The sequence below is a fragment of the Sorex araneus genome, chromosome 2, assembly GCF_027595985.1.
Source record: "Sorex araneus isolate mSorAra2 chromosome 2, mSorAra2.pri, whole genome shotgun sequence".
Lineage (NCBI taxonomy): Eukaryota > Metazoa > Chordata > Mammalia > Eulipotyphla > Soricidae > Sorex > Sorex araneus.
Genome location: NC_073303.1, coordinates 223575265 through 223591723, shown reverse-complemented (window position 1 = coordinate 223591723; position 16459 = coordinate 223575265). Strand labels below are relative to the sequence as shown.

Sequence of the window (16459 nt, the reverse complement as noted above, 5' to 3'; positions counted from 1 at the left end):
CATGCTGAGTGAAATGAGTCAGAAAGAGAGAGACAGACAAAGAAAGATTGCACTCATCTATGGTATATAGAATAACAGAGTGGGAGACTAACACCCAAGAACTGTAGAAATAAGTACCAGGAGGTTGACTCCATGGCTTCGAGGCTGGCCTCACGTTCCGGGGAAAGGTCAACTCAGAGAAGCGATCACCAACTACATTGTAGTCGAAGGCCATGTGGGGGAAGGGAGTTGCGGGCTGAATGAGGGCTAGAGACTGAGCACAGCGGCCACTCAACACCTTTATTGCAACCCACAACAGCTAATTAGAGAGAGAAAACAGAAGGGAATGCCTTGCCACAGTGGCAGGGTGGGGTGGGGGGGAGATGGGATTGGGGAGGGTGGGAGGGACACTGGGTTTACGGGTGGTGGAGAATGGGCACTGGTGAAGGGATGGGTTCCAAACTTTGTATGAGGGAAGTATAAGCACAAAAGTGTATAAATCTGTAACTGTACCCTCACGGTGATTCTCTAATTAAAAATAAATAAATTTAAAAAAAAAAGTATAATCGAAACGACATCTGCACATGTATGTTCATCGCAGCACTATTTACAATAGCCAGAATCTGGAAAAAACCCGAATGCTCTAGAACGGATGACTGGTTGAGGAAACTTTGGTACATCTATACAATGGAATACTATGCAACTGTTAGAAAAAAGGAGGTCATGAATTTTTTATTTAAGTGGATCGGCATGAAAAGTTTCATGCTGAGTGAAATGAGTCAGAAAGCGAGAGACAGACATAGAAAGATTGCACTCATCTATGGTATATAGAATAACAGAGTGGGAGACTAACACCCAAGAATTGTAGAAACAAGTACCAGGAAGTTGACTCCATGGCCTGGAAGCTGGCCTCACATTCTGGGGAAAGGGCAACTCAGAGAAGGGATCACCAACTATAATGTAGTCGAAGGCCATTCGGGAGAAGGGAGTTGCGGGCTGAATGAGGGCTAGAGACTGAGCACAGTGGCCACTCAACACCTTTATTGCAAACAACAACAGCTAATTTGAGGGAGAGAACAGAAGGGAATGCCCTGCCACAGTGACAGGGTGGGGTGGGGGGAGATGGGATTGGGGAGGATGGGAGGGATACTGGGTTTACTGGTGGTGGAGTATGGGCACTGGTGAAGGGATGGGTTCCCGAACTTTGTATGAGGGAAGCATAAGCACAAATGTGTATAAATCCGTAACTGTACCCTCATGGTGATTCATTAATTAAAAATAAATAAATTTATTATTAAAAAAAAGAGAAAGACAATTCTAGGCCTCTTCTTACATGTTATGTGAATTTTATTACATCTCTTCATTCTCCTGAATCTGTAAGTTACCTTTTAAGGCTCTTATGAGGAGGTTTGGTTTGTTGGCTTAGGGTTTACAATTATTCAAGGCTCTCCTATCCAAAAGATAAATGCCCTTTCTGTCAGGATACTCAACTTGTACTTTGTTCAAATCTGTATTAGTGCTTAAGATCTGGATCAGAGTCCTGGAAAGTGGGTTTGTGTTTCCCATTAGCTGTTGGTGAGGTCTCTGGAGCAGTCTGTATAGGGAAGGAGCCACTCGTGGGAGACCTCACATATAAAGGATACGTATAAAGGATCAGGGTAGATAACTGAAGTATGGTAGACTGCCTTATGCCTGTTTCTTTTTTCTGGATTACTTTGGTGAGAATTCAGAGTTAAGTCTTTAGGGAACCCAAGGATAAGTCCTCTAATACATTTTCTCACCACTGCTATTCTCCGTCTCTCTATATGAACCTGAATGAAGAAGGGTGTGGTGAATCCTTTAGGGTGAGGGGTGGGGAATGGGGGAGCCAGAGTAATCATTATTATTAATGTTTTTTTTCTGTGACTCAGATTAATTATAAAAACTGACACTCATAAGAGAGATTTGTGGTGATGGAACACCAATGGACTGTCAAACCCTTGCTGTGGATTTTCTTCTTAACCTCTAAGCTCCCAGCCAGAGAACACAACTTCCTTTTTCCCTTTGGGCTTCTGGGTGTGCCTCTAATATCCCCCAAAGGCAGATGGGAGATAAAAATCTCATAACTCTGTTTCCTCCTACCTGGAGCTTACTCGCAGTCATCCCTGGAGCTTACTTGCAGTCCTCCCTGTTGTAATTCCTATCCACTTCCTCTCAGCCTAACTGCCTTGGAGATGCTGAAACAGTCTGGTTATCTAGCAGAGATTTTTATCACAGAGGGTGAAAGTGGAGAGAAAGAAAGAATAATAATAATAATAATACTAAAAGAAAGACCAAAACCCTACACCTGACCAAACTCAGTAATAGAAGGTGGATTTTTCCCTCCCCTTCTCAGGTTCCCTGGAGCTTATTTCACTGGAAGGAATGCAGGTTGATGTATTTTTAAATGGCTTTGATTTTATCACCTTGCTTAATGATTTGGCACGTTATTTATTAGATGGGGAGCTTCCCAGAGGGGCCTGGCCCATTAACGTATAAATAATGTGGCAAATAGTTCAATAGAGCAGTAAAAAAAGTGATTTAGAAATAAATTGACCTCTGTTTGTTACATGTAAACGAAGGCCCGGGGTCATGATGTATTTCTGGCCCTGAAGCTGGGGTGGTAGAATTGAGCGGGGAAGGAACTCGGGGGGCTACAGCAGACCCTGGGGGGGGGCATTTCTCATCAAGCTCTTTCTCTGCCAGGAGTTCTCATAACAAGGTTTGGGCTGTGTGTCATCTCGGGGAGGGGCTCAGGTAGCAGCATGGAGAGGTACCTGGGCAGCAGTGAGGTTGTTTGGGGGTAAATTTGGGACTTCTTTCAGAAAGAGATTTCCATGTGTGCCTTCATCATTGTTATTTACGTTCAGGCCAGGAAGGCGAAAAGAGAAGAAACTGCCTTGGTCCATTGGTACCGTCAGGAACACTTCTTTGGGGGAGCTGTCTGCTTCATCACACCCTAGTCCCGACTGTGGCGTGGAGGTGGCAGTCAGTAACTGTTTGCTAGACACACGCCACCTAGCTCCCACAACTCACAGGAGAAAAGAACAGGATAGACCTTTTCTGAATGTGGTGCAGATAAATAATGAATTTTAGGATTAACAATCCTTGACAGCTTCCTATACTTGGGCATTTTTGTTACTTTCCATAGGTAGCACTGTAGTAGGAGCACTGTCATCCCATTGGTGATCGCTTTGCTCGAGCAGGCACCAGTAACGTCTCCATTGTGAGACTTGTTACTGTTTTTGGCATATGGAATACGCCAGTGGTAGCTTGCCAGGCTCTGCCATGCGGGCGGGATACTCTCAGTAGTTTGCCAGGCTCACCGAGAGGGGCGGAGGAATGGAACCTGGGTCAGCCACGTGCTAGGCAAACGCCCTACCCGCTGTGCTATGGCTCCAGTCCACTTTCCATAGGTAGCTTAATTAAATAATTAAATCATGTTTATATTTAAATGGTGAGCTATGACACCTATTTGTGAGTGAATAAAGATATATGGGCATCTGATGAAGAAGGTGGCACATAAACACGCATGGAGCAACTCAGAAACCCCTTTTGTCTCTCTCTGATGAAAACTAATCCCCTATTATTCAGAGGTAATATGTTTGTAATAGTAGTCTTGACTTTTATCAGGGCACCAACGTATTCATCTTAAAAAGCATAATTTTTATGTTTTTATATAAATCTACTCTAAGTATGTATTTTTTCTTTTGTGTCTTGCTTTTTTTTTTTCCGGCCACATCTAGCTATGTGCAAGGTTTACTCTTGGCTCTGTGCTCAGGGATCACTTCTGGTGATGATCAGGGATTATATGTGGTGTCAGGGATTGAATCTGGTGGCAACATGCAAGAGAACTGCATTACTCTGCTGTACTATCTCTTTGACTCCTATGTATTGCATCTTTTACTCAATATTTTATTTTTTAGATTCACCCAAGTCGTTCCTTATGGCTGTTATTTGTTCGTTTTCATTACGACGTATACCTTATTATATGAATAGATCATAGCTTCTCCTATTATCTAACATTCTACTGTTCACGGAGATCTGTATTCTTTCCAGTTTATATGAATTACAAGAAACAAGGTTCTGAATGCTCTTAAATGTAGCTAGTGTAAAGGTAGCCACATTTTGTAGTATCTGTACCTAGTAGTAGAATTTCTGATTCATAGGGTATGTGAACATTAAATTTATTTATTTAAACTAATTAAATTTATTTGATTTAATTTAATCTAATTGTTTTTCAAAGTATCTGTAGCAATTTTTACTTTACCCAGAATATCTGAGAGTTCTTCTCTATCATTCCTGCCAACTCTTAGAATATTCCAATTGAATCTTTCCAATATGAGATGAAATTAGAATAATTATTATTCTCACTTTAGATGATTAAACTGAGACTCAGGGTGTTTAAGCAACTTGCTGGAAATCATATAATTGCTACATGGCAGAGTCAGTATTTGAGCTTGAGCCTGACTCTTTGACCCGGCTTTTAATCACTATATTTATCCTTGTCTTGATAATGAATACTTGATCACTTTTGGATAAATTATAGAGCAAAACTTTTTCTGTGCCTTTAACTTTGTTAAACCACTAAAATGACTTGTTTTAAACAAAGTGGATTATTCCTTCCTTTACTTGCTATCATTTATACAGTGGAGAAGGAACTCACTTTATATGGTGGCATGGGGAATATTAAAATGAAATCTTTAGCCTTAAACATTAAGTATAGGTCAGAAAATAGTTAACATGGAGTTACTGTGGGATGTCCAGAAACTTCTCAGAGATGGTCCAGAACACCCCTCTCTTGAGACAGGCAGAAGATCTGTAAAGAACTCCCAGGCAAGGGACTCCACCCAGGAGCCAGAAAGTCCTTTTCTTTTTTCTTTTCTTTTTTTTTTATGCTACTTTAATTCCTGTTGCTGTTTTAACTCATTCCCTCTAGTTCATTCTTCCAAAGACAACCCTTAATATATGATCAAAGGCCCCTGTTCTGGTTTCAGGGTATCTTGTTGGCTGGGCAGAGTTTCCAATAGAGTCAGGGCTTTAGGGTGTCTTTCATCCCAGGAGCTCAAAGCCTCCCACGGACATTAACCTATTAATCACCAAGCTGCTCTGTGAAGTTGAGAGCTAGTCAGTGGGAGCCTCCCCCGCTTCCCAGGTAGAGAAACTGAGTCTATGACTTGTCCAGAACTGCCCAGGGAGTCAGGATGGAGCCAGGAAAGGGAGCTTGGTGTCCAGGGAGACCATCTCCTTTGTTGCTGGTGATTCAGACCTGCCGTTTTCTGCACCTTCAGCAGAAAGAACTCCCCCAAGAAGGGAAGAAGTTGAGGCTAGAGTTGCAGGATTTCAAACCCTTTTATGTTGTTGAAGGAAGGTCTCTTTGCCCAAGGAAATGTGCATTCTCAGGACTGGGGCCAGATCTTTTCATTTTGCATTTTCATTTGTGACTGTAGATGAACTTTTGTGTATATAGCAGGCTGCTAAAAGCTGCTTAGGGACTGTGTGAATGAATGAATGGCAGGAGGCCTAGATATGTTCACTGATTTGGCTTCTCCGTGCGCTCCCAATTTTTCCCTCCTAATAGGGAAATCTTTGGGAAGGGACATGAGATTGAGGAACTGAACTTCCAACCCAACTTCTCTGGATGATATGTGACTGGGGTGGAGAAGAAGAGAAATTCCTTGTGTTGCCTGGGAAGGGAAGAGTGGATAGGTGAAGGAATTCCTGAGATTCTCTGAGATCTATGAAGGAAGCTAAATTTTAAGCTCATTGGGGCAGGAGCAATAGTCCTCAGGCAGTGTTTGCCTTGCATGTGGCAACCAGGTATAATCCCTGGTACCCCATATGGTTCCCTTAGCCCACAGGGAATGATCCCTGAGTGTAGAGCAAGGAGTAAGCCCTTAGCACTGCTAGGTGTGACCAAAAACAAAACAAAAATGATGTTTGAGGGGCTGGAGTGATAGCACAGCGGGTAGGGCGTTTGCCTTGCACGCGGCCAACCTGGGTTCAAATCCCAGCATCCCATATGGTCCCCTGAGCACCGCCAGGAGTAATTCCTGAGTGCAGAGCCAGGAATAACCCTTGTGCATCTCCAGGTGTGACCCAAAAAGCTAAAAATAAAAAGAAAAAAATGATGTTTGAGTGTATGAGACCCTTCATGTATACCTCTATGACTGTGGGCAAACTGTAGGTCCCCAAATATTAGATTTTTATTCAGTTATTTTATTATAATGCTGATGAAAATTATACTGGCCTAGGTTGAAAAAATTTTTTATCTAAGGATTTGATTTCATTGTAAGTCATCTTGCTTTGTCATAGTTTCCAAAAACCTATTGACCATGTTAATATTAAGTGAGGACTTAATATGTGCAAATTGGTATGTGCAAATTGGTTGAACTCTTATATCTTAGGAATATCTTTCAGTGAATGTAGCAACGTGAAGAAAAATTACATTTGAGTAGGTCCCTTTGCTTTCTCTGCGAGCATCTCTTCTTTAGGCCCAGAATAGTTTTACTCTATCTTCAGATTTTCTTTCTAATTATCCTTCCCTTGATGTGACTCGGAAGCTCCTAAGGTATCATGAGTTTGGGTTGAGGCCAGTTACTCCTAAGTCTCCTCCTGGCATATCTCTTTCAGTCACCTATCGGATCCCATCCCCATTCCTCAGCGGGCTTCCGGCTGTCTGCGTTTATCTCCCTGTTTTATGATGTCATTTAATTAGCTCACACACGGTGGTTTTATGGGACAAACACGGCCTTGTTTGCCTTATAACTGGATTTCATGACTCTGTGGGGCCCATGGTGTTTGAAGTCCAGAGGGGCTAGCTCTTTAGGAACTCAGGAATTTGGGGAAGGGTCTCACCTGACACTCTTACCTTCCATAGACTAGAACAATATCCCTTCCCTCACTTCTACATCCTTCTCCATATAATTTTATCAACCCTTTGGGAAAGTGGGGAGGGCTGGGCAACCATCAGGGGATGGTGAGCTAGTAGTGACTCTCTGGCTGTGTCTTGCTGTTCTGAATCTGTCACTCATACTGTCACTCATATGTTGCTCACTTTTGATCCACAGAGAGGCCTCTTGAGAATTTTTGTGAGCCTCTGAAACATCAACTCTAGGGGAATATTATAGGACGTGTACTAACACTTTGTGGGCGTGGGGTTCCCATGTAAGAATAATGGAGAGAGAGAATCTTATTCCTTTGACAGAGGGACTTAAGAGTCTACTGAGACAATTAGGATATGGAACCAAAGAGGGTTCCTGCAAATGCTAACTAGAGATTAGGAATTACTGTTTATTCAAGCCATGTTAGGAAAACAAGTCACTTAATTTTGTTAATAGTTATTGCGTAGGTCAGGAAAGTCTAGGATGACAAAATAATGAGCTCTCTAGAACCAATATAGAAAGTAAATTCTATTCCCGTCATGTGGAATGCAGTTGTGACACTTTGTAGAAGCAATTGCTCATCTCATCTTTCCCACCGTTACCAGAATACCCACGTATAAGAAATGTCCATGAGCTATCACATGATAAATACACTCTCAGCTTTCACCTTTTATTATTATTAGAATTATTTTGCTTGTGTTTTTCTTTTTTTTGGGGGGGCTATAATTAGCACAGAAGCTAATCCTAGCGTTACGCTCTGGGACCACTTTTGTAGGTGCTGGGGAACCATATGTGGTACCAGGATTCAAACCAGGGTTAGCCACACACAAGGCAAGTGAGGCAAATGCCTTAACTCACCCTTCCTTCCTTCCCTCCCTCCTTCTTTCCTTCCTTCCCTCCCTCCCTCCCTCCCTCCCTCCCTCCTTCCTTCCTTCCTTCCTTCCTTCCTTCCTTCCTTCCTTCCTTCCTTCCTTCCTTCCTTCCTTCCTTCCTTCCTTCCTTCCTCCCTCCCTCCTTCCTTCCTTTCTTCCATCCTTCTGTTCTCTCTCTTTTCCTTTCTTTCTTCCTTTCCTTCTTTCTTTCCCTTTGTTATTACAGGCAAAGCTTGACCTGGCAGTGTGAAAATAATGGCTCAGTGCTCAGGCCATGTGATGCTAGGAATTGAACTCAAGTCTTCCCACAGATTAGTCACATGTTCTACCACTCAGGCTAACTCTCCAACTCACAGTTCTCAGCTTTAGATGCACATTTCTCTGCTGGCGCCAGTGAGTCACTGAGAATGTGTATGAGCAGTCTGCACTGAGGCAGGGGGGGTGGGCTAAAGGAACCATAAGAAATCTTTTCTTCTTTTATTCTTCTGTTCTCTAGCCCGCTGCTCCCTCCAGGGTGAGAGTCTCAGCCTCAGGCCTTCATTCCTGTCCTCCCTCCCTTATCTGCCTCCTTCTTCTGGCTTGCATTTTTTTCATGTCTTCTTTTGTAGATGGTTCCCACATACAAAAGTCATTCGGGTTCTTCTGAAGCCTGTCTATTTGTTTTATCCAGAATCCGAGGCAGGAAGATGTCCATGAAAGTCAACAGTGTGCTTCTAGAAAAAAGGAAGCTAACTCTAGTATCAGCCTGGGTTGGGGAAGAGTGTTGGGAGGGATAGTGATGCGGGGAGAGTTCCCTCAATTGAAACTAAGAAGAAATAAAGTCATTCTAATCTCAGACATGGAGACTTGTTTGAATAAATTACTAAGTGTACAGTTAAAGTTGGCTATTCTTATCCCTTCCCTTCTGCAATCATGTGGATCTAAATCTGTCTGGAGGCCAAAGGTTAGACCGAATGATTTTCAATCCCTCTGGGGCCTCTGTTTCCAGAATTCACCTTGTCAGGATGTCTTCAAATAATTTAGCCTACAACCCTCTTGCTACTGCTTGCAATCCCTTGGGAGACTGGTGACACATCAGTTCATCTTGTTGGTCCCCTCCTCCCTCAAGCTTGTGACAGCACATCTCAGCTGAAAAACCATTAGGCCCTGAAAGTGTCGGGACTGGCCCCGGCACGCCTTTGCCCTCCGTGCTGGCCTATCTCCGAGGACTCCAGAGAAGATGAGGGTGGTGTTCAGTGGATTCTCCAGCCTCCCCCTCCTCTTTCCTCTGCATTGTCAATATATTTTCTCTGACAGTTTGCACAGATAGTTAAGATACCGTGTAATTACTGTTGCATTTGAAAGCCAAATGTGATTTATATCTGACAAGCTCAGTCATCTTCGGGATGACTTGGTGTGTATGTGTATTTGCATGCGCGTGTGCATGTGTTTGTGTGTGTGTGTGTGTGTGTGAATGTGTGTGTGTATGTATGCTAGTGTGTCTTTTTCTGGGAGCAGAAGAGAGATTAGGCCCCTTCTCCCTCTCCTTCCCCTACTGAATCAAGAAACTCTGGAGAATATTAGCACCGGGAAGAGACAGAGTCTTCAGTTGACTCTTGGTGTGATGGGAATGAGATGCAATGCGGGCAGATATCTGTGGGTGGTAGAGGACGGAGAGACCCCTGGGAAGCAAAGTGGTTGGCTTCTTTACCGGAAGACTGACTTCCTCATGAAGAGGCTGGGAGGGTAATCAGAGAGGAGGTTTAGAGTGGAGAGAAAGGACAGAAGTGGGGTCATTGATAAGAAAAATAGGACCCACAGAGGATCAGGTGAGACATTTGCACCAGAGGAAGCAACTTAGACTGGTTAACAGGCATTTTCTGAAAGATGGAGTCACCGGGGGAGGGGCCAAGAGCTGCTGGGAAGTATTTAGTTTCTTTTGGAAACATTTGATTCCAGGTAGAGGGGGCATGAAGAGGATACAGGGTGGCAGCAGAGAGGAGATGAAGGCAGCCAATAGCAGCCAGGGCAAGCATGGAGACGCCACCTCCGGGGTCTTTCTCAACATTGCTCTGATGTGTGTGAGACTGTGAACATGTGACTGGCTCTTTTCTACTTCCTCTCTATTTGTTTTTCTTTGGAGGTCACACTGGCACTGCTCAGGACATACTCCTGCCTCTGCACTCAGGAATGACTCCTGACAGGCTGGGGGGACCATATGGGATGCTGGGGATGGAACCCGAGTAGCCCTCTCGGTGTTTGCCCACTCGGTCCCTTTCCACTTCCTTTCTAATTCCAGTAGGAGAGCCGACTGGGTGGACAGGAGAACGGAGGATATAAATCAGAGCAAACATACCATTGCCTTCTCTGTGTGCCCTCAAGTAGGCTTGGGCAAGAGGAGGCCCCGGCTCCAAGGCAGAGCGCAGCGGGGATGGGGATGGGGCTCGTCTTCAGCCCCTGGGTAGAATGAGGGGGGTAAGAAGGGGGAGTCAGAGTTCTGAAGTTTTGCTCTTGGCATCTCTGGCTCAGGCTTCTGTCAGTACAGACCTGCACTCTGGTCCCGCCCCAACTGTTGATTATACCCCTTGGGATGCATCATTGCTAGGAAAGCAGATGTGCCAGATGTGACATGTTTGACAGAAAAAAAAATCCCTTCCCTCTGAGCCTTGGGGAGGGCTGCTCATCTTCAGACTGTGCTGGAGGCAGGTGGCGGCTGCTCTGGGTTAGGGTTTATGCCGCCTTCATGCCCTCCTCGTCCCTCTGCAGGCGATTCCCTCAATACCCAGTGTGAAAGCGGAGAATGGGAGAAACTGCGGTCCCATTAAATGGGAAAGGGTCTCTCGCATGGCAGTGGCTAGACCGCTGAGCTGTCCATCTAGTTCACTCATATGTGAGGAGATTCTGACACGCATGTTTGTGTGTATCTCTCAATACGGATTTCGAGGACTTTAACACAAAGGTATTCAATTTATCTGGCAAATTCTCCTAGGGGACCCCATGACTTCTTAAGAAGCCTCTATACGCCCCCCCCCTCACTCTCCCTCCCACCCCGCCCCCGCCACTGTCTGGTGATGGTTCCTAGTTTTCTTTTCTTCCTGTCCTGAGTTCAGAAGGAGCCGTGTGTCTTGTCCTTTGCCTGAGGGGAGCCTCCTGAGCCTTGCTGACAGATGTCTCAGTCTGGGAAGCCCCAGCATGCTTTGCTTAGTGCCACTCCGCCAAGACGGCGCCCAAGGTATCGAAATGTCAGGGCCCCAGGGAGGGCCCCTCTAGCTTCAGTGATTTCCCCCCACTCTTTCCCCAGGAATGGAGGAGTGAATTCTTGAGGATTTACTTGGGGAGCATGGAGGGAAACACACACACACACACACACACACACATACACACACACACACACACACACACACACACACACAAGAAAATACTAAATCTGAGGCCAGTGTCAAGTCACATATATAGCACACACCCGGGGAATGGATAGAAGATTCTAGCTACAGTCCTCAGGAATGTGCTTGGATCCAAAAACCTTTGCTCAGATTCCTAGGAGGTGATTCTTGATCGCATCTTTACGTGTTGGCGTTCCCTTGTTCCTAAACTAGACTCTAACTCAGCCCGTCTAACCCCAAAGAAAACCCTCCGACCACCAAGTCAACTATCCCCCGAACCTGAATGTGATGTTTCCACCCATGCAGAGGCCATCAACACAACCAAGCCCTGAAGTTGCTCGCCCCTTAACTCTGTCTTTAATCTTGAAATTAGCCCTAATTCAAATCCCAACTCTAACCCTGCTTCTCCTTGCCCCGCCTTTACCTGCATGGAATGATTGGAGGGGAGGAGGAGAGAACGAGATGAGGAATGCCTCTGGGGAAAAGGAGGAGGAGGAGACCCAGCCAGAGCGACCTGGAGGAGCCAGTGTGGTATCTGGGAGCCCCGGGCATGATCCCAGTCCCTGCCAAGCAGTGAGTCACAACATCATTCTCCATGGCATTTTGTTGGGGGTGTGTCTGGGCTGGCAGCTGGTAAACAGCTTTAGAGGGAAATGCCCCCCCCCCGCCACTTCACCCCCTCTCCATGGTTTGGGGGAGACGATAGAGGTTGCCTGTTCTGAAGGTCCTCCTTTCCCCTCTTTGATTTCCTGCGACTGGAGCAAAGACTTGGAACGATTTTTGTCACTGATTGTGGACAACCATGGCGAGACAACCACTGGGGATGCAGGATCCCGAAGCGTGCAAACGTTGAGAGGTGACCTAGTCCCGCTCCCGGAGCAGCGTCATTCCCTCAGGGACGCTGAGTTGCCCCATTCTGCCCTGTGCCCTCTCATGTCAGGGCCCACGCGCTACCCCACCTCCCTCCCACTGGAGTCATTGCCCAAATCCAGATAGGCATCCACCGTGTCTGGATAGAGATCTTTATGGGGTAGACCTGTGCTTGTGGATCAACTACCATCTGGAAACACCTGAAACGCCCCCCCTCCCCCACCGTCCCCAGCCTGGTACTTATCCCCGGCTCCCTGCTGTCAGGATGTGTCAGTGTTCTATCTGCAAAATGGGACGGGCCTGACCCCAACCCTGGGGAGATGGAGAGAGGGAGCAGGACACTAATGAGTATTTTCAGATGCGGAGGGATGATTAGGGTTATTATTGTTTATTCCTCGGGGAAGTCAGACAACCATCAGTCCGACTCCAAACACACGGAGTTCAGCACAGGTGCTGTCCTGAGGGCTCTTGGAAACCTGGCCTCCTCCTCTACCCCCGGCCCACAGCTGCCCGTCGCACTGGAGCTCCTGCAATAGGGGATGGCGGGTAGCTGGCCCCTGGAGGCCCCATGATGACCTGCAGAATTTATATTCTCTGTTTACTGTAGCTCCTGTCTCAGACCCCTCTGCAGTATTTGGAGGTTAATGGTTCTCTCGTACCCACCAGGCAGTAGCAGCGACAGGATCCAACAGATGGCAGGTTAGGAGAAGCCGCCACAGTGCCCAGCTCTAGATGATGTGCAGTGCTCACTTCCTTGCACCAAACTCCCGGGCCTCCCAGGCCTCTTGGAAAAGACTAGCAGTCCCACTTACTGAGGATTTTTAAAATGCTGTTTGGCGTTGAAAAGGACCTGTACAGGGTTGAGGTCAAAGTTCCTGCCAGCTGCTTCCTCTTTTCTTTCTCACAATGCTGAGATATTGTAGCAATAGCAATTAACAAACATTTAAAGGACATTTTAGGCCATTTTAGGCCATTTCCCACTCTGGAGAAGCCCATGTTCTCTCTTGATCATTGCTCTCTCTCTCTCTCTCTCTCTCTCTCCACCACTTACATCTCTCTAAATGTCTTTCAATAAAATCATTTTGTCTGGGAACATTGGAGGTGGGAAATGTGAAGGGACCAGGGTTGGAATATTATATGACTGAAGTCCAATCATGAGCAACATTGTAACTGTGTATCTCACTGTGATTCAATAAAATAAAATAAAATAAAATAAAGAGAAAAAAAACATTTGTTTCACTCTAAAACATTTAAAGGACATTTTACAGTTTCAAAGTGATTCCATTTATGGCACTACAATAATCTTGTAGGCTTAGAATTCTTGGTCTTATTTTATGTGTAAGGAAGAGTACATAGGGAGCTCCTTAAGGTCACAGAACTAGTATTGACCAAGATCAGTGATTACTGCAAGGGGGCTAAAAAATCTAGTTAGTGTCCACCTATAGTGTCACAATATAGTCTACCTATAGTGTCCACCTATATTTAGTTGTGAATATTCCTGAAGAATCTACAGGGTGAGAAATACAAGTCACAGAAATGTGCCTAACTCAGGAGAGAGGCCAGGATTAGATGTCTTGGTATGAGGCCCAGAGGAAGGAAGTACAAAAGACAAGGCAAACTTAACTGCAATGTCAAGAAAATAGTAAACAATATTAACATCTGCCGGTTAATCATTTTTTCACTGATGAAACTTTCTATTTCTAAGTAGTTTGATCTAGAAAGAACTTTCTGCAGCTACTAAGGCCTCTGTACAATATATATGACAATGTATGACTGGGTACTTTGATATCCAGTTCTCTTTGTTTTCAGTTTTACAAAATGTATCTTTTAGACTAGGTAACATGACTACAGTGGCATATGTGGCCATATGGTAGGGAAGGGCCTCCCAACTAGTACTCAGGAGGTCCTGGGGCTCTTACAGGAAGTTCCTGGCCAAATGGGTGATCTTTCAGTGCGAGGACCCAAGGTTGTGGGAGTCTTCGGGCACTGGGGTATTATCCTGGAGGTGTTTGGGGGCCTCAGTGGTTCTTGGGAATCTCCGGGGCTCCATCCAGTGATGCTCAGGACACCATGTGGTGTCAGGGATTAAACCAGGATCAGCCACATTTGAGACAAGCATACCTCTGTACTATCTCTCCAGCCCCCAACATCTATGGTTTTGATGTGCCAAGTTACTACACCTTCACTGCCAATGTGCCCACCTCCATCACAGTCCTCTGATACTTCTAGTCCACCTCTCTTCCCTGCTCCAAGCCTACTTCCCTCACTGCTTGATGGCCCCAGCTTTATAATCAAAGGTTAAGGGGCTATTATCACTCAATACTATCTATACCATAAATGAGTAAGATCTTTTTTTTTTTTTGCTTTTTGGGTCACACCCAGCGATGCTCAGGGGTTACTCCTGGCCTTGCACTCAGGAATTACGCCTGGCAGTTCTTGGGGGACCATATGGGATGCTGGGGATCGAACCAGGGTCGGCCACGGGCAAGGCAAATGCCCTACCTGCTGTGCTATCGCTCCGGCCCCGAGTAAGATCATTTGGTTATGGTATTTTTCTTTCTTTCTCCCCCTGATTTATTTTGTTTAACATGATACCCTCCATTTTCATTCAAGTTGCAGCAAACTGCACAATTTCATCCTTTGTATGAGTTGAATAGCTGCATAGTATTCTGTATGCATTTGCATATGTGTGTGTGTGTGTCTGTGTGTGCATGTGTGCAACACAATTCTTTATCCACTCATCTGTTGTTAGACATTTGGGTTGTTTCCACATGCTGGCTATTGTACTTTTAGCACTATAATGAACATAGGTGCCCATATGCCTGTTAATCCAGTTCTTAAAGACAGGGAGATGGGGACTTAGAGTATTTGAAGTTTTTTATTTGTTTGTGTCTTATTAATTTTATCTTAGTCCTCTCTAAATTTCTTTTGCTAATGTCCCATTGGTTCTGTGTTAGGGATTAGGGTGTCTGTCTGTCTAGCTATCTCTCAAGATATTTGAAGAGCTGTCTAGAAGTTCCCAGCATAATATTTGTTCATGAGTTTATAAACCCGACCCACACATTTTATTAAGCTGCTTATTATCAGTCTTCAGCTTAAACAACACCGGCTTCCTTGACCTTTTGTTTTCACATCCAACTTTTGAATAATATTGTTGATTCTAGGTCTTTCTGGGAGGACAAATGTCCATGAATATTAAGAACTGTTGTTGCCCTCCGCTTAGATTCTGGCTATCCTTGACCTTTTGCTTCATCTGTAGTAAAAACTTCTTAACAGGATTCCTCTCCTTCAGTTCACACAACCATGTTCAGCTCCTGTTGTAAATTTTGTCCTCCTAAAACATGACTCTAAGCCATGCCACATTTCTGCCGAAAAACGTTTGCTAGTTCCTATAACTTCTTTGTTGAGTGCTTCCTATATGTCAGGTACTAGGCTAAGTACGTTGCATGCATCATCTAATTTAATCACTCATTAACCCTCTGTGGTAGTAACTTTTGTTTTCTTTGTTCAAAGTTGAGAAAAGAGAGGCACAGAGCAGTGTCAGAACTTGTCCAATATCTCAAGGCTAGAAAAAGACAGAGTTGAGATTTGAAGCTAGGCCCATGGGTTCCAGAGCCCACGTTCCCTGTTTATTTCTAAATGGATTCATCGTGTCTCCTGATGGCAGGACCTAGGGTATTGGTTCTGTGAAGCAGTAAGCACAGCACCCTATTTAGTAAAATGTGCGGGCAAGATACTCTCAGTAGCTTGCCGGGCTCTCTGAGAGGGGTAGATCAACAGCACAGCGGGTAGGGCATTTGCCTTGCACAGAGCCAACCTGGGTTTGATTCCTCCACCTCTCTCGGAGATCCTGGCAAGTTACCAAGAGTATCTCCCCCGAACGGCAGAGCCTGGCAAGCTATTCATTGCATATTCGATATGCCAAAAACAGTAACAGCAAGTCTCACAATAGAGACATTACTGGTGCCCGCTCTAGCAAATCGCTGAACAACGGGTAGACAGTGCTAAACAGTTTTTTGATGATTATGATGATGCAGGGGGGAAAAGCAGTTCTCTGATTAAGAGGAAGGAAGAATTTTATTTATTTATTTATTTTCATCTTAGACCATACTCAGCAGTGCTCAGGAGTTGTTCTTGGGGGCTTGAGAGACCATACGGGATACTGGGGATCAAAACCGGGTCAGCTACATGCAAGGCAAGCACTCTTCCCCACAATACTCTTGCTCCAGCCTGGGAAGGAAGAATTTTAACTGTGATGATCCAATTTTCCTAGGACTACATGAACTTCTTGATATCTTTTAATTTTGCCAAACACACCAAAGAGCTCCCAGTTTGTGTGCAGAGCTTCCTATTGGATGGAAGAATACCCTAGAACCCTGCTCTTCCATCTGTGTTCTGAAGACTGGTGCTGGTTCCCAGAAATTTCCTGGCAGTCCGTCCAGTCACGTAGTGACTATTTTCTAACCTGTAAACC

The 16459-nt window shown here is 45.0% G+C and overlaps 1 protein-coding gene across 1 annotated transcript in view; it reads right to left on the bottom strand.

Moving 5' to 3' along the window:
- The window catches only part of ATP5MC2 (ATP synthase membrane subunit c locus 2), a 214826-nt gene extending 214677 nt beyond the window's left edge, over nt 1-149 (bottom strand). The window contains exon 1 of the mRNA XM_055125751.1: nt 118-149. Coding sequence (XP_054981726.1) covers nt 118-134 — 17 coding nt within the window. The 5' untranslated portion in view covers nt 135-149. The remainder of the gene's footprint in view (nt 1-117) is intronic.
- Nucleotides 150-16459: the final 16310 nt, after the last annotated feature.